General features: G+C 37.3%; 1 protein-coding gene across 1 annotated transcript; it reads right to left on the bottom strand.

Annotated features, from left to right (window-relative positions):
• Positions 1 to 216: 216 nt before the first annotated feature.
• On the bottom strand, positions 217 to 26,146 carry LOC110024389 (auxin transport protein BIG). The gene is given in 14 exon segments (XM_020724321.1): positions 217 to 1,176; positions 3,036 to 3,539; positions 4,910 to 5,932; positions 6,722 to 6,865; positions 7,360 to 7,764; positions 8,152 to 8,374; positions 8,671 to 13,224; positions 13,342 to 13,576; positions 14,625 to 14,773; positions 14,838 to 15,490; positions 15,602 to 21,648; positions 21,746 to 21,911; positions 25,545 to 25,651; positions 25,746 to 26,146. Coding segments are annotated over 14 exon segments (15,249 nt in total). The 5' UTR covers positions 25,984 to 26,146; the 3' UTR covers positions 217 to 375.

The raw sequence follows: 26,146 nt of genomic DNA on the forward strand, positions 1-26,146 counted from the left end.
GAGAATCCAATAACTCATCATAAAAATTATGTATGAATATTCTAATATAAATAATAGCAAAATATATTAATAAACTATGGAATTTATTTTTGCTATAAATAATATCAAAATATATTAATAAATTATGGAATTTATTTTTGCAATTAATGTAATACAAATTATTATGCATATAAACATAAAATGGTTTCTAATGGCAAAGAAACCACTAAACTCCCCTGAAAAAAACTTGAAAAATAGATAAAAAATAACTCAAAAATATGAAACAAAAACAAAACACAACTCTCATTACTTCCTTACAGAAAATGAATCACCACACCAAAATCGTAAAATTATATTTACATAACAAACCCTTTCAAGGACAGACAGCTCATTCAACTAACTCCCAGTTGAAATGGCAGCCTTGACAAAATCCTCACAACTAGAAAATCCAGCAGAAAGAACATCCCCCAAAGCCCCCATCACATCAAACGCCTCCTGAAGATCGACGGCCGAGATCATATCCTCGAGACACGAAAGAAATTCCTTTGAAAACCCAACCATTTCCCTAACATTCACCAACCTCTCCTTCATCGACAATTCCCACCTCTCCTTCTCATTATCTCCCTCCACAGCCTCCATCTTCGACGGTTTGCTCGGCTTGAAGAATCGCTGGAGCTGCTCGATCAGACCAGTGTATACCAGCATTGGTTTGATGACAGCGAAGAGCTTTGCGCTGCCGTCAGTGCCGGTTGAAGAACCTTCGTGTATCCGAGTGGACGGAGAGGAAGATTCGGCGAGGCGAAGGGAGGACGATGACTTGCCGTGCTTGTGCTGCATGTAGGCATGGTAGATGCCCCGCTGGAGAAAGCCAAGGCGGTGTTGTGACCAGCTTTCATAGGATTCGGAGAGGAGCGAGTTCACCATCATGAATTGGATGGTTTCGTCGGAGGAGGCGATGGGAGAGCGAGCGGCCGAAGGAGGCGAAGGGCGGCTGGGGGAGAGGGATGGGGGAGAGGAGGAGAGGTATGCGGCGACAGACTTCACCATGGATTGGCGCTGCTGTTGATTGGAGCTTCCATGGTCGAGGAGGTACGAGGCCATCTGAATCATAAAGGGGAGGAAGCGGGCGTTGCTTTCTCGTCCACCGCCTTTGCAGTCGGTGTTGAAAGCAGCACCGGTGGCGAATCGGGCCAGCATCTACATCGAATATAAATGCAGGCAGGCATAAGTTCAGAGAGCAAAAGAGGAGGAAAAAAAATAATTTTTAAGATGTATATAAATGCCTAAACTTTTAACTTCTACATGCATACCATACCACCTTCCCTACGCATGAAAGGCTTTTTGAAAGTTAATGGTGGTGCTTTTGATGTGATATGAAAGATTTGCCTTCCCTATGCATGAAAGGCTTTTTGAAAGTTAATGGTGTTGCTTTTGATGTGATATGAAAGATTTGGGTGGTATAAGTGTAGAAAGTATAGTTTAGGTGTTAGATATGTAAATACAAAAGAATTGGGTGGTTATGTATATAAATGCACCAAAAACTAAACAAAGTTCAGAAATCAAGCTAAGGTCCAGGAATTAAGTATACTGGACTCATCTAAGGGTTCTATTGAAAACTCTTTAGCGTTTTAGCTTACCCTTTCCCAGTAAATTTGCTGGTCCAATGTTAAGCTTTTTAACCATAATTGAAGGGAAACATGTTCAAGGGAAGTTAAGCAGAGCTTGCAAAAAACTAATCTCAAATGAATAGAGTAATTTTCATAAGCACCAACAGACGAGTAGAGGAAAGAAAAAAAAGGGAGATTTACATTCATACTACTCAATTCTTACGTGTTTACATATCTAATACCTACACTTTCAATTTTTACATATATGCCACCTATCTACGCATGAAAAGGTGTATTTCACTTTTTGAAAGTGAAAAGAGTGATCTTTTTGATGTGATATGAGAGATTTAGATGGTATAAATATATAAAAAAAAAAGTATAATTTAGGTGTTGGATATGTAAAATACATGAGCCAGCGAGAAAACCAAAATTTAGTCACAATGACTTTTAAAGCTAGTGTTTGCTTTGAGAAGAGTGCAATGTAATAGACGGTTGATTATTCGCGTATTGCGCTCATCTCGAAATGAATTCAAAGATTTTTAAAACCATCCTGACCAAATTTTGGTTAGGATATTTCGAGTTTTTGACCCAATTTTAACTGAAAAATAAGTGAAAGGGTTTGATGTTTACCATCCATTATGGTGGGAAATGGATGTATGACCAAAATCTAGTGCCATTTTTTTAGGGCTAACCTACTCCTAAAGTCACTCAAAATTAATTATGTATAGGTCTAAATGTCCAATAAAAAATAGTTTGGGAATAAAAATGATGATCAGTGGTGTTTAACAAGTTATATAAAGGGACACATAAAACATTCACCCTGCTAAGTGATAGTAGCATTAGGTATTCCAATAGAAAACAATTGGAAGTCGTGTATGGTGAGACCAAGGGTATTTTTTGGTTTTTGTTATTTATTTTTATTTTGTTTTGTATATGTTTTTACTTGAAATAAAACCTATTTGGTATGGTTTATTGTGTTCAGTTGTTTTTAAAAACACTTCAAAAAAAACTTTTCGATGTTTTGAGTACTTAAAAAATCTATAATAAAAACTTGAAAGCAGACAAAAAATACACTAAACAACCATGTTTTTAAAATAAAAACAAAAAACAAAAAACAAAAAAGAGAGATGAGAGATTTACATACATAGCACACAATTCCTATGTATTTACATATCTCACACTTAAAATTTCATATTTAAATGCATAACACCTAACCCTCTAATATCACATCAAAAATAACACTATTATCACTTTTTGAAAGCGAAATACACATTTGCATGCATAGGTTTAAAGCACTAACATGCTATGTATATAAATATGAAAGTTTAGGTGTCAGATGTAAATACAAAAGAATTGTGTGCTAAGAAAGTAAATTTCCCATAATAAAAATGATCCCAAACAATCCCTAAAAGTTTAAAATTACAGCCATACAATAAGAAGAAAACATACCAGAACGATGTCGTAAGTGAGCAATCGAAGTCGACTTCCATCCGCACGGCCAAGAGCATTAAGGTTATCCCAATACTGATCAACGTACCGAACATATTGTGCCACCGGAACCAAAGGACCATTTATTGGAAAAATGGAATTGCATAACGTCTCATTGTTCCTAAGCGTAGCACCTTCCCATTCTTTCTTAGGATTTCTCAGTGCAGCATCAGCTCTTTTCGCCTCTTGATGGCATTGAAAATGAATTATGTTAAAATGACTCACAGTCGTATAAACACAATCTCCTCGCCCACTTGTAGACGAAATTGTGCCAAGATTAACGCGTTTACTATAGGAGTAAACACCCAACATTTCATTTGGTCTCAAATTGTAGCCTTCACGGCAAACCATGCATGCCAATCCATCTTCCTCTTCTTCAACATCTTCAAGGCCTTCGATTGCGGGCTGTGAAACAACAATTCGTTCGCCTCCATCTGAAGCAAACTCTTGCCGCATACCCAGACCCTAAAAGATGGAAAAAATGAATTGCACATTTGAACAGGAGATAAAAAATTAAATCATGGCAGTTCAAATTAATGGTAATATCGCCATTTTCACTAAAAAATAGAAAACATTCCCTGAGGCAACAAAGTCAAACGAGTAACTTTCATAATTGTTTGAATTAAACAATGGTGACTTTAAAACATGAATACATCAAGGCAAAAAGGTCAGGGAAGACCTTGCTTTTGTAGTCCCTTTCCGCCATGAACTTAAACTTAATTCATACTGTAAAAAAAGGGGGCATTTACATACATAGAACACAATTCTTATGTATTTACATATCTCACGCCCAAACTTTCATCTTTACACACTTAGAACTCAAATATTTAATATCACATAAAAAATAACACTACTACCACATTTTAGAACTGAAATAAACATTTTCACACATAAGTTTAAAACATCCAAGTGCTATGTATGTAAATATTAAAATTTAAGAGTGAGATATGAAAATGCATAAAAACTACCTGCTACGTATGTAAACTTCCTTAAAAAAAATAAAACACATACACACACACACACACACACACAAACACTTCAGATAAATCAAATGACAAAACTGACAAGTGCGGTAAAAGGGAAAAAGAGATCATACTGTAAACATAAGAAACAAACTTTAGCTGCTGAACTAAAAGACCTGTAAATGACATGTTTAAAGTGCTAATATGTCCCATAGAAAATTAAATACAGTGCATAATACTCGTTCGTGAGAATTATACAAAAAAAAATATGTATCTATTCAACAGTGCAGATAAATAAGCATAAATACTAATCAGTTCTGTACATTAAGATTCAATTAAATAACAAATAGTTCTATTAATCAAGAATAAATTCATATAAGACCCGGTACATTTAAAAAATTATAATATATATCTGTTTATTTTACTAGATACCTCCTACATTGAAAAGATTTCTATAGACTATCGAGTAGTCAAGGAACCAAACAAAATTAGGCATTCCAGCCAATTGATTAAAAAACAAGTAAAACCAAACAAAAGAAATGTTTTTAGGGGGACAATTACATACATACCACCCAATTCCTATGTATTTACTTACATATCTAACACCTAAGCTTTGCTTTTTTTACATTTATACCAGGCAAATGTATCATATCACATCAAAAATACCACTACTTCAACTTTTAAAAAGTGAAACACAACTTTTTATTGTATGTATAGGTGAGGTGGCGTATATGTAAAAATTGAAATTTATATGTTAAATATGTAAATACATAAAAATTAAGTGGTATGTATGTAAATCTTATATGCTGTTCCACTGCCAATGAACCAACAGGAAAAACATTAATCGGGAATGTAAAAATCAGGAAGGGATACCTGTAGCAACTCCTCCCTATTTCTCAGAGCCCGTCGACGCATTTCATCCCTAGTAGCATGTCGCAATTTACGCACTTTATCCTTCAAAAAACCATCACCATTATCCTCCTTATCTGCCAAAACATCCAACAAGTTTTCAGCTCTCGCACCAATTTCATTTTCTCCAGGTACCCCCTCAAGAGCATGAAGGATAGGCAAAATTTCTCCTTCATCAATGCATCTCTGTGTCGGTAAATGACCCTTCGACAGCCCCCTCAGCATCGACAAAATTAGTGGAACTGATTGAAGTTTCAAACCATACGCCCACTCGTTGCTCAATCTGTAGCCCGACTGACCCACAACTGTGAAACATTCTCGTAAGTATCGAACGGCGACCTGCGTGATTCCTTTCTCCAAAATGATGTCTTTCAGCCTTTCTCCGCATGAACTCGTCTTGAGAGACTCGGATACCCGAACAAAATTTTCCACATCGGACCTCTGCTTCACTGCTTGTGAAGCCAGGCTCTCGACTTTGGGGTTATCATTGTATTCTTTCTGCAACCGGTCGAATTCATGCCAGTTATGCAAGCAAAGATCAAAGTGCTGGATGAGAGCTTCCATTGCGGCTGGTTCTCCATAAGTCAGATATGGCAGTATCCTTGCTAGCATCTCGTTGTTCTGTTGATGTTTATTGGACATCTTTAGACTAGGGTGGCTTAGTCTTTCAAGGAACATTAGAACTATCTTCTTTGCCTGTTCGCCAGCACCACTTTCGGAGTTCGTGACTGTGAGGACACTTTCGGTGATGCTGATATCGCTTTCATTAGCTTCCATTGTGAGGCTCTCGACGATCAAAAGGATGCCTTCGGCGACCTCCATGGCTTCAACTGAGAAGGCACGTCTTGCAGTCTCCAAAAGCATCCCCAGGGCTCCTACGCGTAATAAAGCACGCCTGTTTTCTCGTATCTTGCAACAATACATCAGAAGATTGAGTACCGAAGCCAGTTCTTCATGATTAGATTTCAGTTTGTCGTCGCCCAGATTCTGTCATATATTTTAACTTAGTAAGAAAAGATTTAAGAAGCAAGTATTATTGTCGAAGTGGAAACATGTCACACCCTATGCATTTTCTTACAAGAATGGGCGGAATCAGCCCATTTTTTGGGGTGGGAATAGCTTTAAGCATTAAATAATAATAATTATTATAATTATAATTATTATTAGTATTATTAAATGAATAAAAATATGTATAACGTGTTTTCAGAAAGAAATACAAATAATTAGTAAAATAATATTACAGGATTTATGAAATGGAAATATAAATAGATAAGAATGAAAATTTTGAAGAAAATATATATAAACAGGTGGTTAAATTGGGCATTTTTTATGAGGATTGGGCAAAATCATAAATCGTGTGTGGGTAAACTCCTAAAACCTAATCATTATATAAAGTAATAAAAATTTTGAGAGTGGCCATGCTGGTGGTTTCACCCATGTTTTTCTGTCAATTGAGAAAAAGGATTTATATAGCCGGCCACACTTAAAAGGGATCACTTTAAGATGGTCCAGCTTATGAATGCCAACGATGGAACCATGCAAAATAAATATTCACTACAAAAGCAAAAACTGATTACCTGAATGTATGTATATATATATATATATATATATATATATATATATGTATAGGGGACAAACTCCTAAAATTTAATATTTTTATAAAGTAATTAAAATTAAGAGAAATGCCCACCTTTACTTTAAGATGGTTCAGCTTATGAATGCCAAAGATGGAACCATGCAAAATAAATATTCACTATAAAAGCAAAAACTGCTTACCTGGATCATACTCAAAATAACTTCAAGCCCTCCACATTCCCTTACAGCACCTGCTATTGCAAATTCAACCTCAGGGTCACGTAATTCCTCTCTTTCTTCATCAAGTTCTTTAATCATTGGCTCAGTTGCTTCACCGTCCAAACCCTTTAGAAACAAAACTCCATTGTAATAAATACACTAAATAAAGGAAAGTTTGTAGTGGAGCAGAATGACTTCTAATTGAGGGAACATAAAAGTGCACAAAAATATAATCACTTGTCGCAAAACATAGAATACTCTGCAGGAGAGCACTGAAATTTATGAAGAACGTAGAATTAAAATTTCCTACCAAGTATAGCATACAAGCCGATAAAAGTGAGTCCTTATAGAGGTAAAAGGACTTTCAAGTTGATATACTTGTAATAATTTCTACAAATAAGGCAACATAGGTGAGCTCTCCTTAAGACAAAAGGGTCATTAATATGTAGCCATTAAGCAACGGTTTTAACCCTATAATATGAGGAGCGGGTTGATAAATTTTAGCGTCTTATCTTTCAAACAAATCTACATGCATGAGTTATTCTGAGGCTAAAATCAACATGCGACCAAAACCAATGATCTTTCATTAAAGTAAAAATTATTTAATTTAGGCAACTAACCTGGAGTCTGTATGTTACCGTCATTGGGGGACAATCTCGGTTTGATGTGAATGAAGCAGAGGATGGTATGACAGCGCTGGCCAATTTGCTTTGTGATTGGCTATGATACTTCTTCCACACCTGCTCGTATACTTGTGAAATGCTCAAGTCAAGTGATATTATATTTCCAGCAACTAGCAATTCCATCCCATAATCATCTTCTAGAAGACCTAGGAGATCAAGCTGATGACAAATTTTATTTTTAACATCTCTCATTAAAGGACCAATTTCAACGCTCGAGTAAGGATTCTTCGTCATAGAACCCCTTATAAACTCCTCTTGCGTATGTGCTTTGTTGAGGATAAGAAGATAAACTGGCTCAGGCTTAGATGGGCATATCATATTGCAGAGCTGCTCCAAAATAAACTGCACAACGGCAAAGTCAACAAGAGCCAATCAAAGCAACTTTAAAATTTAATCGTAAAACTACAAATGAAAGACATTATTATTCTAGTATCTAAAATTGAGGATAGATCTTTTCCATTTGCAGACCCAACTTTTTGTTCACCTCCATTAGTTAATGGAAACTCTTATAAAAGGTTAGGTGCAAAGTGGTGCCGACACCAATTTGTGCACAAGATTCTTATTTCAATTTCAATTTTTCTTTCTTTGGCCCTTTCGATTTTATAAATTTAGTCAAAGTTCGTGGCAGGCTGTTAAAAAGGAAAAAATGCGATAAAAAAAAACCATAACGTTGAGCAGAAGTTTTCAAAATAGGAATCATTTAAGAATTCAAACTTTAGCATTCCTTACCAACTTAGTACGCCCTTTTTTCTCCTTCACATGATTCTGTAGGCCAGAAATACATGCATGGATGAACTTGCGTTTGTTACCAGTGCTCTCTAACATTAGACCATCCAAAAGATCTTTTAGAAGCCTGTTGCAGTCGCTTATTAGTTTCGTCTTCTGCACAATTAAACCTCGAATGACAAGGAGAGCCTCGAGCATTTGAGATAATAGCTCGTATTTCATGAATCTGGCAAAATTAAAAAAATCAATAATTCAAGTTAAACGATAAAATCCTTATTCCCAATTCCTACGTATTTACATATCTAACACTTAAAACTTTGATTTTATAATTTAAACCACCCAAATCTTTCATATAACACAAAAAAATACCACAATTTTAACTTTTGAAAAGTTAAATACATCTTTTCGTGCGTAGGTAAGGTGGCATATATGTAAAAATCAAAGTTTAAGTGTTAGATATGTAAATACATAAGAATTGAGTGGTATTTATGTAAATCTTCCAAAAGTAGAAGGCAGACATACCTCACCCGAATATTGGGTAACTCGAGAAACTTACTAAGCAGCTCGATAAGTTTATAGAGGATGAATCCCTGTGAGATATCAATATTGAGGCTCCGCTCCTGTGAATTCACATTACCTACCTCCTGCCCTATTAATCCACACAATGTAGTCAGGCATCCCTTTGCAGTCAAGAAAAGCCTAGCAGCTTCAGAATCTATCATTTTGAAGAATAACTCAAAATATTCTGCTGCACTTTCACCAGTGGGTAGTGTTGAAGGAAGCAACAACATGAGTAAGTTCAACAACTGGAAACGCCTTGGCGAGTCTTGTGGACATAGTAAACTGATGAGAGTACATACTTCAGATCTTATGGACTGTGAACAAGCACTTAATATCAGATCTGAAACCCAAGAGCCCAGTGCAAATGATGAGAAGTCGCTCTTGGCTGTTCTTTTACAAGAACGATGTTTCCATTTAAGTCCGTATTTAAGAGCTAAATAATCAGACCTCTGAGAATCTCGATGAACCGTTTGAGAAGTAACCTTAACTGCCTGTGAGACTTTGTACTGTCTCCGAACAAAATCAAGATAAGTAGCACCTTTTTCCCACTCAGAATAGCTCAAAAGTGGAATATCCCGAGCCTTTTGAATCCCATCCCATTGTTTTTCTGGCAAGTCAGATGGTGACTTACTCACCCCAGCATGGTTGTCCAAGGATATAAAAGGTTTTACAGCAGGATCACTCTTATTAGACTGCGAGGTAGTTGATTTCCCTCCTTGTTCCTTTTCTGAAACATCAGTTTTAGGAGGAGTACATGCCTGAGATATTATTCTTAAACAAGGAAGAATAACATGCTCTGATATGGAGGGGTGCTTTGCACCCACCTTAATTGAAAAAAATAGAAGCTGAAAAGCAACACGGAGCCTTGTTTCCCAGAATTCATCTACCAAAGCACACGTCTCAGAAAGTAAAAACAGCTCTTCCCGAGTTGCTACTGCAATATCCATGGAGCGATGGTGCTCTAGGCAATACATCACTTTCTTCTGTATCAAAGTATTCAGCTCAGCAACTGCTGTAGAATCCCCTTCTGAAAAAGCACAGAGGACAACTCTGGCCTGGATACGAGCTGTCTTTGGACCTTGATGAATGTTGTTTTCAAACAACTCAGATAAAATTCTAGCACCAACAAGTTGCTTCTTGCAAGCTGGATACTTTGACAGCACTTGCAACAACTCCATACACTGTGTAACAAATGTAGTAGCGCATCCATAGCAATTACTTGGAGAACGGAGAACAGACAATCTGGCTGGAGTAAAAGCGTCTTCAGTCTTTTTCTCATACAGGTAATTCATCAACACTCTCCGGAGACCCTGCAGAGTTTGGACGCTTTTACTGACAGAATCAAAAGCAGCTTTGCATTTCTCACCATAAAGCACACCAATAAGTGCAATTTTCCTGTTTATCTTGCATGAAGGACCGGGTAATGAAACCATCATTTGTTGGACAGTATCTTTTTGCTGTGGATCGATTTCATGCTCCCCGATACTAGAGATAAGCTTAAGCAAAGGTTTCTTAAACCCCACAAGTTGCTGGTATCTTCTATGTGCGTTCTCGGATTCTGCTTCAATTGCTGCCAAACATTTCTTCATATCATCATCATTTTCCATATTATCAAACGAAAAGCTTTGTTTTGCCATAAAATTGAATTCAAATCGCCCATATTTGCTATAACCGCACTCATTGCATAGGAAGGAATCAAGATTTTCATAGTTGATGTTACGACATTGTCGACATTGGTAAGCATTTTCATGGCAGTTGCTACAGATACCATGTTTGTCCGTCACGGACTTGGTACAGCGAGGGCACTGCAATGACTCTTGTGAGGAAGCTTGGAGATTTTCATAAAAGGAATCCAACTCAATCATAAAATTGCAAGCAGTGATAGGAATTGGGAATTCGACCTTCAACTCTGTCTGATTAAAGGCAAGATGGCAACTTTTAGCACGTTTCCACAGCAGCCAATTATTCTTTAGTTCTGAAATATCAGACACAGGCCTATTGTTGTAGTACAAGTTCAAAATTTTTACAGATTTAGATTTCCGAACATCATGTACATTCATTGTCACTGTTTGGATGGTATAACTTCCAGTACATTTCACAATTATCCGATTGTCAGTAAACTTTGACTCCGATTTTAGGCTTTCCAGCTTCATCCTGCTATAAGGAAGCTCTGGACAACTACAAGCTACACAGGGTTCACTTTCAAGATAGTAACCATCAAACTCTACCAAGCCACTTAAGGTGTTATAGATACTTGAATTTGGGTGATTTGCCAAAAGCTCGTTCTGCGAGTGAAGAGTATCAAACAAACTGCTTACAACATCAGATGTTAAGCAGAAACTCACATGTTCTGTGTCAATTTGCTTAATAGTTCCATCAGGGTCCTTTCCTAGTACCCAGGTCATGAGTTCTATACACTCCACAATGTTTGGGCCATACATCGGTAGTAATTTCACCTTTCCTAGAAGAACAGTCAGCATAGACTTCTTGAATGATGGTTTTCCATGATGCCATATGCCATATAAAACGCACTTAGCCTCAAGACGAACACTTGCTGAATTCCACTCCAGTAAAAATGAATCAATAAATCGCTTCAAAACAGAGCCATCTTTGTCATTGAATGTCTCTACAGCTTGTTCCATGTCCATAAAAGCCTTGTCAGAGCAATTTTCATTTCCATCTTCTCCCTTTCTCTTCTTTTTTGATTCTACAGACTGAGTTCCAAGCTTTTTAGAGTTTGACCCCACATCACCAGCATCCACTTTCTGTGTGGAAGGGCCAAGATCCCTTCCATTGAAAAATGCGAGATTCAGAAGTTTAAGAGCTTGGATGGTAGATTCTTCCCCAAAATAAAAGATTGAATTTATCAAAAAGGGTATAAAGTCGACATGTTTCAAGCAGTACTTCTGCCAATTTCTGGGCCTGGCCCCAGCCACCTCAGATAAAGCCGACAAGCATTTAACAAGCTTGACACTTCTATCATATGTCACTGGATTTTGAAAGCCTCCTGTTTTATTCACGAGTTTGTAGAAATTCTTAACCTCGTTAGAGAACTGCCATGAATCTCTCACGCTATAATAATGAGTTTTGCTTCCGCATAGATGCAGGAAAAGCCTTCTGGCATATCTACGTATAAATGCGGTATGTGGATTGTTGATATAACTGCAGAAAACATCCTGAAATCCATCTAACTTCAAATCCTTTCCGAGTCCCATCTTGCATGTTTTATCCTTGTCAGCTGATTTTTCGGTCTTCTCAGGGCGTACTAAACTATAAACCAGGCGGAAAGTGTTTTCTAACAGTAGCTTGTGGTAATCCCCAAAAAGATCAGCACGGTGTGTTTTTGCATAAGAATCTGAAAAGAAAGGAGAGAAATTACCAGCTGGAAGCTCTCTTCGAACACTTAACAGAGAGCCACAACCCGAACCAGCTGCCCCGCTTTCAAAGTTGCCCGATGGCGACTTAAAGGCATTCACAAGCTGGCCCAATATATCCATCAAATAGTTAAGAAAATGCTGTTGTCTTAGTACTGAGCAGGCACGAATGAGCTGTGAGGTGAACTCATTTTTTTCCTTATCATCGGAGGATGGAGGCGTCAAACATGGAAACTGAACCTGAACAGATGTTTTATCTTGGGAGTCAGCAGCACCAGCAGGTTTTGATAAAGAATTATCACCGCCAGGTTGATGCCAATTCCGAAGCATTAAAGTGAAGTACATGTAAACAAGAATAGAAACTTCCCCAAAAAAAGAGCGGACTTTAGTGGAAAATGGTTTGCTGAGATCAATCTCATGCAAAAACCATTTTACAAATTTTTCTAAGTCCAAATTCTCAGGGTTCAAGCTATCTATAAAAGGGCCACCAACTGCAGAAGAGAGTCTGTAAAACAGCTGCATAACAGGAATTGCCCGCACACCAGAAGTTGTATGCATCCATCCTTTGAGCTCTTCCAGTAATTGACGAAGCAGGAAAGAGTTCACAGTACGCTTTGAAGCTGAAATTGTAACCATCCGCTGGTCAACCACAGATGAAGAAAAGTTACCAGTTTCACTAGTTTCCAAAACATGAACTGAAGATGGAGAGTTCAGCATGCTCGTATCAACAGTTATCGGCATTATCCCAACTTCATTCAAGTCATCCATGGAGAAATGGATGTCGTTGCCATCAACCCCAATTGACTCAACCTCAATAGGGATTGCAGACATTTGATGATCTCTAGAATGAGGAGGGAGGCTGTCGGCATCTAAAACTTCATAACATGCCTCACACAAGTCAAAATCTGGGCAAACATTGCAATGCCATCGCCGGCGTAATATAGGAACTGTTGAGCACCCATCACAAGAGTATTGTACGGATGATGTTGCAGAATCCTCCTCAATCATGATCTGTGCATTACCTCCATCAGTAACTCCACTAGAAGGAGCTTGTGCTGCAGAATTTTCTGCGGCATCATCAGTAGCTAACATTGTCTGCTTTGGAAAAGGAACTTGAAGCAACCTGGATGACATAGCCAAACTGGAATCGAGACAAACAGGTGAGAAAATACCAGTAAGTCGTACTACAAATCCAAAGCAAAAAAGAAAGATATTTATAGGAATGAAAAAAAGTTGATAAAAAAAATGCTCAAAACACCTGGTTGACGTCTGAACTTCATCATATGGAGAAAAAAGAAGTTTCTTCAGCAATGTGACAGCAGGAGCCACAGAATGTTCAGAGGTTTCCATCCCATGTAACGCTAGGCATTCAGCATAACTATATAGAAGCTCCACAGCAGGTATTACAATGTGATTGATTGTTTGTGTCTGAGGTCTCTCGGTGTCCAAAATACCCCACAAGACTTGCATTAATCCATCCACTACTCCAGAACCTGCACCGAGTTAAATAAAGGAATAATAAGTGGGATAGAAAATTATGAACCAATAAATAAATAATATTCCAGAAATAAAATGCAGGGGAAGATCAATTGACAAATCATATATATTTAAGGTCCAAAAAAAGGTAAAATAAGATGATGGAGACCATCTACCAATTTCTGCAGCAACACCGCAATGTCATGGTACCAAAAGTTATTTTAATTTCATGAAATTATAATTAAATAGGAATGGTTTATTTCACAAACATAATACTAGGAGAGATTTATTATTTTTTAGTCCTATTTTCTATAAATCATGCATGATTTATTTTCCCTGACATCAGGAAAATCATGGGCTGTGTGTGGATAAAGTTTAAAGTCCATTTGATATTGTAAATAGATCATTAAAGTCAATGAAGGGTGAAAAGATTTTCATGATTAACTCGGTATATTTTTGGTTAGCTCAGCCTTGTTTCCGCCTCTTTCATATAGAATAGAGGCCCTTAAACCTCCTAATCAACTATTATTCTTTTATGACAACTCTCTTACTCTCTTCCACATGAAAAAACATTCTCTCTCATCCTAAAACTCCTCTCACAAACAAAGTAACTTAATACTTCTCTTATTGTTACCAAACCTCCCCTATGCCTGATAAGATACCTCTCCTAGGCCTTACCTCTCGTCCAACCACCTACCATCTCCCAGAAACATCATTCTACTGCATTACCCCATGTTCTCTCTCAACCAATCCTTCTCTCTCCTCTCTAGACGTTTCACTTCAATCCAATGTAAGACCAAATATGTGCTTAAATTCCTAACCGTTTCATAGTTGAACTAATGTATCATGTTATCCTAAGCCATGGTTTTAAAGATCAATTCTGAGAATTTGCACCATAAAAGTGCTACCAAAATACCTAGCTTCACATATACGCATCATCAGTCCGTCTTCCATAATGTTTTATATGGCTTATTTTTTAATGCCATAATATGCATGCATTTATTATTTATAATCATGGATAAATGGATATGGTATGCTCATCAAAGAAAAATAAATAAGATTTACCATGAATTTTCAGAAAAGCAGCCATGTTTAATCTGCGATGCAAAGCAATTTTAGAGACAGCGTGCATCTGTGATGTAAACTCTTTTATAACCCATCCGGCTACAGCTCCACCAATTCCAATTCTTGAAATGAGCATAGGGAAAGAGTGTCTTTTACCTGAGCAATAAATCGAAGGAAATACAATGAAAAAAGTTAACATTCAGGATTAAGTGCCAAAGCATTAACAGAAGCATTGCTTGCATACATACATGGTAGTATATCTCCCTTTTTGGAAAAATGGATTGAAGAAAATGACAAGCGGCGGATTGTAATAACGGTTCTTTGTCGCTCTGAAAAATGGTCTCCAGAACATTTTTGCATTTTAACTTATTAAACTCTAAATTAGCACCTTCAATTTCCATAGCAAAATGTGACCGGTTTAATAAGCATATCTTTGAGAGGAGTATAAGTGCATCAGCCAAAACCTTCTCGTAGATAGAAGCAGCTTGCATAGTCCGGCACTTCTTTCTAGGACCCTGAACAGCTGCATTAGCTCCTAATACATGGACTTCCATGTCTAGAATAGCGTCCATTTTTTCTTTCCAACCAAATTCATCTTTAGCTCGTCCATAAACTTCCAAAGAATCTAATCTAGGAAGACTTGAACCATCAAATGTTTGGCCAATTGAGATTGTGAATTCCTCATCAGCCAAAAGAGATTCAGCAATAGTAAAAGGAATATCATACCATGAACGTATTCCTTCATCCAATTTAACTACCCTTTGGAAAACTGTAATTTCTGAAGGAATATGATTTGGAGATGTATTGCCCACATTTAACCGAATGCCAACCATAACAATATCTGGATTTGTATTGGATATGGTTATCTGAAACAGAAAAGATAATATAATGTTGAAAAAAAATGTAACTAATTCATTGGAATCATAAGGCATGTGAGTTTGTTCAAAAGTCAAAAAGCATTTGAACAAGGTTATTACCTTGAAGCCTGCAGGACTTGGACTCTCGAGGAACCCATCCTCTGGTCCGAGTCTTTGCTTAATACTTTCAGAATCACAATTCTTAAGGGTGTCACAACTCATCTTCACATCAGCCGTGATTGAAATTGTTTTTTCAAAGAAGTCCAGAGGAAATTCTGGTTTTGAAACAGTATAAAGCCTGTTATTAAGAATGGTAGATCCTAATTTCTTTGTTTGCTCAACATTGTTGTTTGATGCAGAAACGTCCCCTACTGGCACGTAGGAGAAAATTTGAAGACTTCCGTCATCATTTAAAACAAGACAATGAGTTTTATCCTTTGAAAAAGGCTTATACCCAGCAGCACCAACCAAAGATAAAGCTGATCCAGCAGCATATCTCAGGTTTTGGGCAAATAATTCATTAGGACTCATGGCCACTGCCAAAGCAGCATTAGACTTGAAACTTGAGAAACAAACAAAAACTCCACTCCCTGAAAACAATTCTTTCCAATGTTGTAATCGAGCTGGACAAATGTTACCTTCTTGATCATCTTCAAAAACAGCTGATACTTCCACAAGCGAAGTCGCATTAGAATCAAGGCGCCCAATAAGGGTGGTTCCATCTTGATAAGACAAGAAAAGCAACCTGTATGTCAAGGAAAAATATAAAGAATGACCTCTTGACTGTGTAGCTCTGTTCTGCACCTGAATAACTTCTTCTAAAGCTTTAACTCCAGCATCACCTTCCATTGATACTTCCAGCCGGAACAAAGATCCAGTTTCTGAGAAAACAAGAAGAAACAGTTTTCCCATTGAAGCTGGAATAAGCACTGCATCAACAATCAAATCACCAGAAAGTGTAAAGTAGTGCATGGGACTGATGCTATCCTGTGATAGGTCATATATCTTTACAAACATATTAGTAATCAGCATTAGTTGGACCTGAGAACCAGGAACCCACTCCACCCTGCGTATATATGCTCCTTGCAAAGCTAGCTCGATAGCAAGACGATCGGTCACTTCACCTCGAGGATTTATGGTGAGGATCTGACAGTCTTCATATCCTGCCACAGCAAGATAGTTTTCAACAATAGGATTGAAGACTACATGCACTATTTCAAAACGAACATTGTTCCTAGAAAGTGGTTTCGCATTGGCCTTATCTGCCGTAACAGGTCCTACAGTTGGGTGTCCAATTAGCTGCATAACATCAAATATAGCCACCTTGTCGCCCTCTCCAACAGCAAGCCTATCTCGAGCACTGACACTGAGCAATGATTTGGTTAGAGAACCGATAGACAATTGTGATTTGAGTTCTTTGGAATTTGGATAATCTGTCTTGATCTTAAGGTCAAGTGATCCACTCTTGTAAGCCTTCTTTAGCTGTAAAATATCAACTTTATATGATAATTTCTTATTATCATCCAGTGTTATTTTCTTATCCTTTAAAATATTTGAATCCCTTTGACTATTAAGTGCTGGAAGTAGACGCTCACAAATTTCAATTACTGGACTTTCAAAATCAAGTTTTTCAAGCATGCTCGGCAACTCCATCTGAAAATCTTTAAAAATAGATAATTTCAATGAATTGTCAAGATCTACACAAGCATCATATTCCAAATCAGAGTCACTATCTGCTCCCTCATCAGTCTCTTCAGACAAGTGCACAAAAGGTTGCAAGCTATTAGCGCCTCCGGATGTTACATTGTTGGTCTCTGTAAACTTCCGAGGTTTTAAACACTGGCATGAATATCCTCTGACTCCCCCTGCCCCACAATCACAAAAAAAACGACTTGATCGAGAATAAACAACACGATGACCTTTGTGACAGACCTTAGCACAAATGGAACAACAGCCTTTAGAGAGGATCAGATCACAAGTATAACAGAAATACCAATGTTGCTCCATAAAGTTACTGCCACTCGATGTAAATGTGCATACTTTAGAGGCAAGTTCCTTCTCACTATTACCATCCACTTCCTCCTCTTTGTCCAGGCTACCCAAATCACCATCAGAAGTGCCATCATCATCATCATCATCAGCAGAAGTGGCATCACATTCAATTGATGCAGAAGTGCTTTCTGGATTTCGTACAAGTACCAGTTTCTCAGCATTTTTTTGGAAGCCAAATGATTTTGAATTCACTGACGTTGATCCAAAACTGTTATTTGAGTTGAGTTTTGATGGAAAATTTTCCATAGTTTTCTTGTTAGCACCACAATCACCGAAAAAAGAAAAAAGAAAACTAAAAAGAAATTTTAAGCCTGGAAGGAATTCCTCACTATCCACCAACTTGACCATTAGAAGCAATAGTTTCTCCAAAAGCAGGTTTATGGATGTCCTTCCATGCAAAATTTGGAGCATAAAAATGAAATAAGCTTTAGACGTGTGAAGATCATATGACATAAAAGCTTTATCAAGTAACATAAGAAAACCATCAACAATATGAGCGTGGAACATCTCAGAGAATTTGGTCGAAGGCTGTGTTATCAAATGAGTAATAAAACTCATGGTAGTTTCTTTTAGAGATGTAGAAATTCCCTTTGCATGCATATCATCATTGGGGGATTTTATCAAGCATAGTAGTAGTCTGCTTTCCAACCAATTTGATAGGTGTGGCATTTTCATATCTAAAAATTTTACCTGCATCTTCTCTGCTAATCCGGGACAAAGTCCATTAGATAAAAGATTAATAAGGAAATTAAGGACCTTCAAATTAATGGTCCCAGAGTGACATCTATCTAATGAATTTATGATGACCAACAAGTCCCCACGCTGCTCTTTGAAAAATTCTCTGGCAGCTTCAGGAATTCCATCCTCAGAACCCAGATAAAATTTTAAAATTCCTACCTTGAGATCATCACCTTGCAAGGCTTCAATGAAATCAACAATATGTGCAATAAGCAATTCATGCATCTCAGAATCAATCGAGTCACTCGAATTCATGGCAGCCAGAAGCCCTTCTACTTGCTTCAATGCAAACAAGTCACTATAGCCTAACAATTCCATATGATGACCACTAAGACTTGCAACCAAAGCTTCACATTTTTCATGCATACACACGAAAATTCTATCATTTTGAATGTTCATTATAATTTGAAGGAGTTCGTGAAGCACGGTCGTCTCAATTTCAAAGCCCAATCCAGCATCTTTGATCTTGAGACACCCTTCCAAAGTGCACAAAATTTCTCTTACAATGATAGCACTGGAAAGTAAAATAGCACTTGAAGGATCTGAATTTGATGGAAAACCATGAAGAAAGGACCTACAAAAAATTTCAACATTGAATCCGGATTCATTATTAATATGTTCTTCAAGCTTCGACATAAGCCCAAATGTTGGCTCCAGCATTTCAAAACTGCAACCATACTTCTGAAGCAAAAGCTCCTGTTCACTTTTCTTAAGCCTGGTATATTTAAGCAATAGAATGGGAGAAGACTCATCCACAAGAAACCTACCACTTTGATTTGTGACCAAAATAAATGCCTCCCGGAGAACTTGCAACTGCACCCTCAAAATAGATGACACTAAATTTAAAAGCCATCCCATCTTATTGCTCTTCACCATGTAAAGCAAAAAATCTTCACATCGGCTGTTTTTTGGATTATATTTACAGAATGGTTCATCAACTGGATTAACATTGTTAGAAAGACAGTCAACAATGCCAGAGTTAATCAAAGAGAGAGTCATGCAAAGCCATGCACCCCTCCTTAAGAAATTCCAACCAAGCACTCGAATCTCAGCTGATTTAAGCTCTAAATAAAATTTCAGAAGTTGATTCAATACGTCTTCCAAAAGAATGATGCTATCATTATCAGCGCTACTCACAGACAGGACAAAATGAAAGAAAGACAGTGCGCTTGAAAGATCAAGATCAAGCCTGCTGGAAGAATGAACAAATGAAAAATCATCAAAATTGGAAGTCGAAATTGTGCCCCAGCAAAGCAAGAAGATATATCTTTCAATTAGTAACTGCTCGACCGTTTCAGCCTTCTTATGTATCCAAAAATCCAAAATCCATGAAAATGTTGCAGAAATATCACTCCAATTCAATCCCAAACACTTGACAGAACTATCCTCCCTCCATAAGGGATCAGGAAGAGGAGTGACGTCAATCAAATGAGAATGCCAGATAGCATCAATTGCTGCTTTTCCATAATCTTCAATCATCACATCTGCCACAATGGATGCCCAGGATGGCATATGATCATCTAATGAACGAAACAAAGATTTTCCGGAAGAGATTTCCCTCAATCTCGATCTCATTCGTACAAGTAACCAAGAAGGACAAGTTCGTGGATACAGTAACATGTGCCGCAAAATCAAGACCAGCTTGGACACTACAATAGCCCAGTAAGATAATTGCCTCGTGCTACATCCATCAGGAGGTGCATTTATCCGTCTAAAAGAAGAACTGACAAAATTAGCAATTTCAGCCTTTACAGTTTCATTTGACAGGTGAAATGCCATCAGAAGAATTTCTAAGTGAAAAGAACAAGGTAGAGTCGTCAAAAGATCATTAGAATCAGGACAACTAGAACAGACACTTCTGACCTTCCCCAAAACAAAACTAACATATGCGCTGAAGATTCTCATCGTCAGATGGCTACCATCTAATCTCAAATGGGAAATCAAAGTATGAGCTAACAGAGCAAGGGAATAACTATTATAGATATGCCTTCCAGTTTCCACACGCAATATTTTATCAACAAAACTCTCTCTCATAGAAAAAGACAAAGCTTGGCAGCCGAGAATACCATGCAATAGTTCGTAGCAGATCTCACTCAAATGCATGGTACTCTTCGTAGGTGAAACGGTACTGTTTTCTGCTTCAAACAAACAGTTTTGGCAACCAAGAATAAGAAGCAACCAATCTAGGTGATTCTCATTAAGCATTCTGAAAGCATGCTCAAAAATTGTATTATCCCATTCCGGAGAAAATATACTCGTCTTAAGAAAAAGCAGCAGTTCAGATGCAGCTTGGATTGGCAAGTGATAGCTTTCATTACAACTAACAGCTAAGGATGGTTGTTCAACCCCATCTGATGATCCAAGAGCACGGTTGGCTTCACAAAATAGGTCTCCAAAAAGGGCTTCATCTTCATGATTAGCCCCACCATCAGATTCCACTGAAATTGAAGTTTTCAATACAGTTATACGTCGTTTTTCAGACTTTGCTTTTAAGTCTTCTCCTTCGGAGTGTAGATAAAATGCAAGATAAATCAAATCATCCAACCATTGTATTGATTGAGGAAAAATTAAGTTTACATATTCCTCAAAAGTATAGTTTCTCAGCAAAAGGACCTTCGTTGAACCAACACAGCACGAAGGACCACACACATCAGATTCCAAACAATGATTTTCTAGTACAAACTTATTGTCATGAGACATCCAGCTTTTAACGTCATTTAGAAGTTTAACCATGCATATAACAATCTGAGGCCAAGAAACCAATGGAGCCTCTGCTGAAGATTGCAAACTATCATATTTCCAAGAGTTGGAATCCAAAATATCTAACATGGAAGCAAGAATGCATATGCGGACATTTTGAGTTACCAGATCATCTAGAAATCCATTCTGGACAAACTTTAGAAACTCCTCCAACACCAGTAACACCAGGCTCCCAAGATTACTACCGGAATTTGCAGAATCGAAGTTCAGAAAGTTAACTTTCAATTTGAGCAAAGGAGGAATCGCATCAGCACAGCCTGCTACTGCACATAACAGTTCTGAATCACAAGGACCCTGAGGAATTTCCCTCATAAGATGTCCAAGTAATTTCAGAATTCTTCCAGCAAATGCCACTCTCAAACAAAAACCTCCATCATCCATCTTATCATCAAAGGAAATGGGGGGCTGTAGTAGTTGCTGGCAAAGTATGAGTAGACGAGGGAAGCAATTGAAGCAAAAAATTGCCCAATGTTGTGCTATTGACTTTATCTTGTCTGAAAAGTGAGTAGTAGGATATTCAGAAAACCGTCTAGCAAAACAATCTGGTTTTGATTTATCCAAAGATAGGAACTTCTGGACTCTATCCACGGTATGTCCCTTCTTCAAGCAGTAAATACCTTCTCAAAAGCATTAAACCAAAACTAAGAACTAATAAGATATATTTTACATGAGGAAAAACTAAGAACTTGGTTAACTTCAATTACGGATTATTACCTTCCAAACTGGATGCAGGACCTTTTTTCAAATCACCACCGCCATCTTGAACAATGATAGGAGGCAATAACCCCACGAGGGTGTTTAAAGACTCAATTTTTGTTAAGTGGTGGTCATTAACAGAGCCAAAAATCATTGCCATTTCCATGATATGTAAACAGTTATTCTGCAATCCAAAAATATGACTTCTAAAAAAATGAAATCAATCCATGATTAATCCTACTAATGACCAGATGAAACACATGCATCATACAGTTATTCCTACATTATCTCTTATTTAATGAATTTGAACAAGAAATTAGTTGATAACAACAAAACAACCTAGAGTATTAATTTAATCACTAAGTACTTATAAGATACTTCGCGTCAGAATAAAAACCTCAATCTGATATATTTGTTGTATGAGGCCTACTCAATAGCATTACTTTGATGTTGTGAAGGAATAACATCGTGAATCATGAGTGCTTTATTGGGCCTTGGATGAAAAAAATTATAAAAAACTCAGCTGTGCAAAAAAAAAATTACATATTTATGGCAAACAATTGACAGGTGCTAGAATAGATTATATAATGACTAAACGGTTTCCAATCATATAAGGATTATAACAAACATCATCCTTAGATTTGAATCTTTTGTATCGATCATGATGAGGCTTACAAAAAAGTATCCAAGTCCAGGGTTTCCTCTAGAGCGATTGGCTCTTTTGATCATTGTATGAACATACACGATATTTATGCTGTAAATACTCATGTTAAAATAGAGTCTACCAACTGCCTAAGTGCCCTTAGGGTGTTCTCATGAAGCGGGCATTCCTCAAAATTCATTTATTGACTTACTGCATTCATTGGTTATTGATAGTTAGTTGGTAGATAGATCCACCCTATTCCTACAGTTTTAAAAGTTGGATCTTCTAGTTCCTATAAAAACATGACTGAGTTAGATATTTATCATCAACCATATGAGGACCTCATGGTGCCTCGTACAATTATTTCTCAACATAATGTTGCGAATATGGAAATCGGTTCACTGTTCAAATTAGTATTTTCTCATTTTTGGAAGCAAATCGGATTTGATACTCGAAATTAATTGTTATTAATTCATTCTATGATTTGCTGCAGAAGAGAAAAAGAAATAATTAATGAGCTTCATTAATTATTTGATTAATTCCCTACTGGGTCTAATGGCATGATGAAATTAATAAATAGGCATGCTAACTCCCCTTGTCATCTCTCTTCGACATTGGTAGCTTCCCAGGTTCTTCTTCTGGTGTGTTTCGGTTTAAAGCTCTTGGGTAGAGAGAGAGAATGAAAGAAGGAGATGAGAGAGAAAAAGGTAGAGAGAATGAGTGTTTTCTTATAATTGTCGAGGTGATCGACGGGTGTAATCCTCGGGTAATAAAATCATATGTTGTTCCGTGGACATAGGCAATTTGTCGAACCACTTAAATCTGTGTGTTTCCACTGTGTTTTCTGTTTTGCAAATTTTTCTCGATCTGGATTTTCGCTTTATTGTCGTCGTTTTTCACAACAACTGTTATAATGTCTCAGGTTTGGATCTGAAAGAAAACGATGGTCGGAGACAAAGTAAGGGCATCGAGGATCGAAAAATTTAATGGCACAGATTTTGGTTATTAAAGTAAACAGATAAAGGACTACCTCTATGAGAATAAATTTTATCTTATGTTACTGGGAAAGCAACCGGAAAAGATGGATTCTCTGTCAGGGAATCAAACTTGGGAGCTGACAGAACTTCCATCAGGGAATAAGACATTGCACAACAAGTGTGTATACTGGTTAAAGACTGCGTTTGATGGCAGTAAGAGGTATAAGGCTAGACTTGTTGATAAGGGTTTTCGGCAGAGGCAATATATTGACCATGCAGTAGGAGTTGTAAGAAAAAAATGAGTAACCCAAGAGAGAGCTTGGAGATATAGAGCTATGTTGACAATGATATGTCGACTAATGGTGTTACTCTTGAGAAACTAAAGTTGTGCTCGACTTCAGCTGATTTTCTGACATGAAAATCGGAACTTTGAGTTGCAGGAGTGGAGGATATCACGTTTGAAGAAAAGGACAACGCAGCTAGTGAATGATGCAGCCAGTGTACCGGTCTCCAAGTAGGAGATTTGTTACAAATATGGAAATCGGTTAACTGTTCAAATTGGTATTTTCTCATGTTTAACAGCAAATTGGATTTGATACTCAAAATTGATTGCTAAATTAATTGCTCTTAATTCCTTCTATGATTTGCTGCATAAGATAAAAGGAAATAACTAATGAGCTTTATTAATTATTTAATTAATTTTCTAATGGGTCTAATGGTATGATGGAATTAATAAATAGGCATGCTAGCTCCCCTTATTATCTCACTTCGGCATTAGTAGCTTTCCAGGTTCTTCTTATGGTGTGCTTCGGATTGAAGCTCTCAGGTAGAGAGAGAGAAGGAGAGGAGAGAGAGGAGAGAGAGGAGAGAGAAAAAGTTGAAGAAAAAGAATGTTTTCTTGTAATCGTCTAGGAGATCAACGAGTGTAATCCTCGAGTAATAAAATCCTTTGTAGCTCCGTGGACGTAGGCAATTTGCCGAGCCACGTAAATCTGTATGTTTCACTTTTTTTTGTTTTGTGATTTTTTTTCTCGATCCAGTTTTTTTTTTATTATCGTCGTTTCTCACAACACATAAAACTACAACTATCTTCAGCAATGTCACAATTCATCATTCTAAAGTGGTGGTTTATGATAACTTTAGTTTTGTTCAATCTTAAGAATCGATCTGAAGTTTGTTCATTAAAGAGGGTTAAACCAGAGTCTATTAGCCAAAGCATTAATGGGAAGAAAATCTTTCTCCATTTTCCCAAATTTACAAGATTCCAAACAAGAATAACTCTAATTATTACATGATAGATTTTAAATTTATTAACAGTTAGATGTTAGCACCCTGATTATTCTTATTTTATCCTTAACTTGTAAGTGGGTTTACTTCATAAATAAAGCATGAACTTTTACTCAGTAGCTTTTGAAATAAATTATTGAAAAGCAATAAGCTTTACTTTCTTAGTATCTTCTTTCGTTTCTTGCATCACTTTTTCTATGCATAAAAGCTAATAACTATCGATGACAAATGATGGCCTGGATAAAATGATGAGTCCTGATGATGTGTGAAAATCAAATGGCTAATGATGATCAACGGCTCCATGGCATTGATGCTTCACCAATCTCCCCGTTGGTTGTATAACAAAGAGAAAACAAACATCAATGGGGCTAGTAGATAGCATTAATGTGGAAGGATTAGAAATGTCAAGAGTTGGTATAAAAGTGACATAACTAAATTTGTCGTTCCTTTTACTTTTTTTTTTTCTTTTTTTCGTTTTTGGTATAACTGAACTACAAATCTCATGTATCACTCAACATGAATTAATAGAAAAAGATGATTCATAAAGAGAACCCCAAATAGTTAAATCTAATACTGATAAACTTGCATTTACAGAACAAAGTTATCAACATATCTAGGCAGATAGTTTCTAGTCCCAACATACACGCATGTGTGGTGCATGCAAATTATGCCACTACAACGCCATAAATTAGTCTTCTTCGGGAAAGTTTTATTACAAAAAAAAAATGGATGTTCAGAAAAATTTGATCCGCACGATTACTTTGCGTGAATGGAAAGTAGTCTGTAAACAGACGACATATCTTGGTTTAAGAGAGGAGTTGGCATGTCTAAACAGTGATGAAACTGTATAATTCTAACCAGGAACAGAATAACGTTAACTGAAACCTATATAAGTCAGTAAGCCTCGAACCTGCAAACTGAAATCACCTCCATCACATGAAAACTTCTCCAGAAAACAAATACATAGTTCTAAGGATTTCTGGACGACCGATACAAGTAACAGCTCTTGTTGCTCAACTGTTCAAAAGTAAATGAAAATACATTTAGTAAAGCTCCCTGGACCAATCTCACTTCGAACAAAAAGTTTCAGGTGACATTAGCGGAGCCACACCTGAGATAGAGAGGATAGCTGAGACGATCACCTCAGCAACCGAGATGACTGCTTCAATCTGTGACCGACTGCAGCCCTGCAAGGCCAAACTACCGTCTTCGGCGACTATAATTCCCTCTTCCAGTATAGAAAGGAATGCTTTCAGGCCGGGCCGCGCAGCACCGGAGAGCAACCCCTGCGAAAACCTTGGGGGCCTTGTCTCGCAAAGGATCTCAAGGAGCTTAGAGATCTCCGCCATCGAGATGGATCGATCAGCACATACAGAGCGACGAAATCGGCCACTGCGAGGGTTTTAGTGGAAGATTTCCCGCAGAAGCGGACTGTGACTGGGAGGTGAGAAATGGGGGAAAATCGCTTGAAGAAGCAAATTCGTCTGCAAACCTTTATCTCTCGACTATGTC

The sequence above is a fragment of the Phalaenopsis equestris genome, unplaced genomic scaffold (genome assembly GCF_001263595.1).
Source record: "Phalaenopsis equestris unplaced genomic scaffold, ASM126359v1 Scaffold000255, whole genome shotgun sequence".
Lineage (NCBI taxonomy): Eukaryota > Viridiplantae > Streptophyta > Magnoliopsida > Asparagales > Orchidaceae > Phalaenopsis > Phalaenopsis equestris.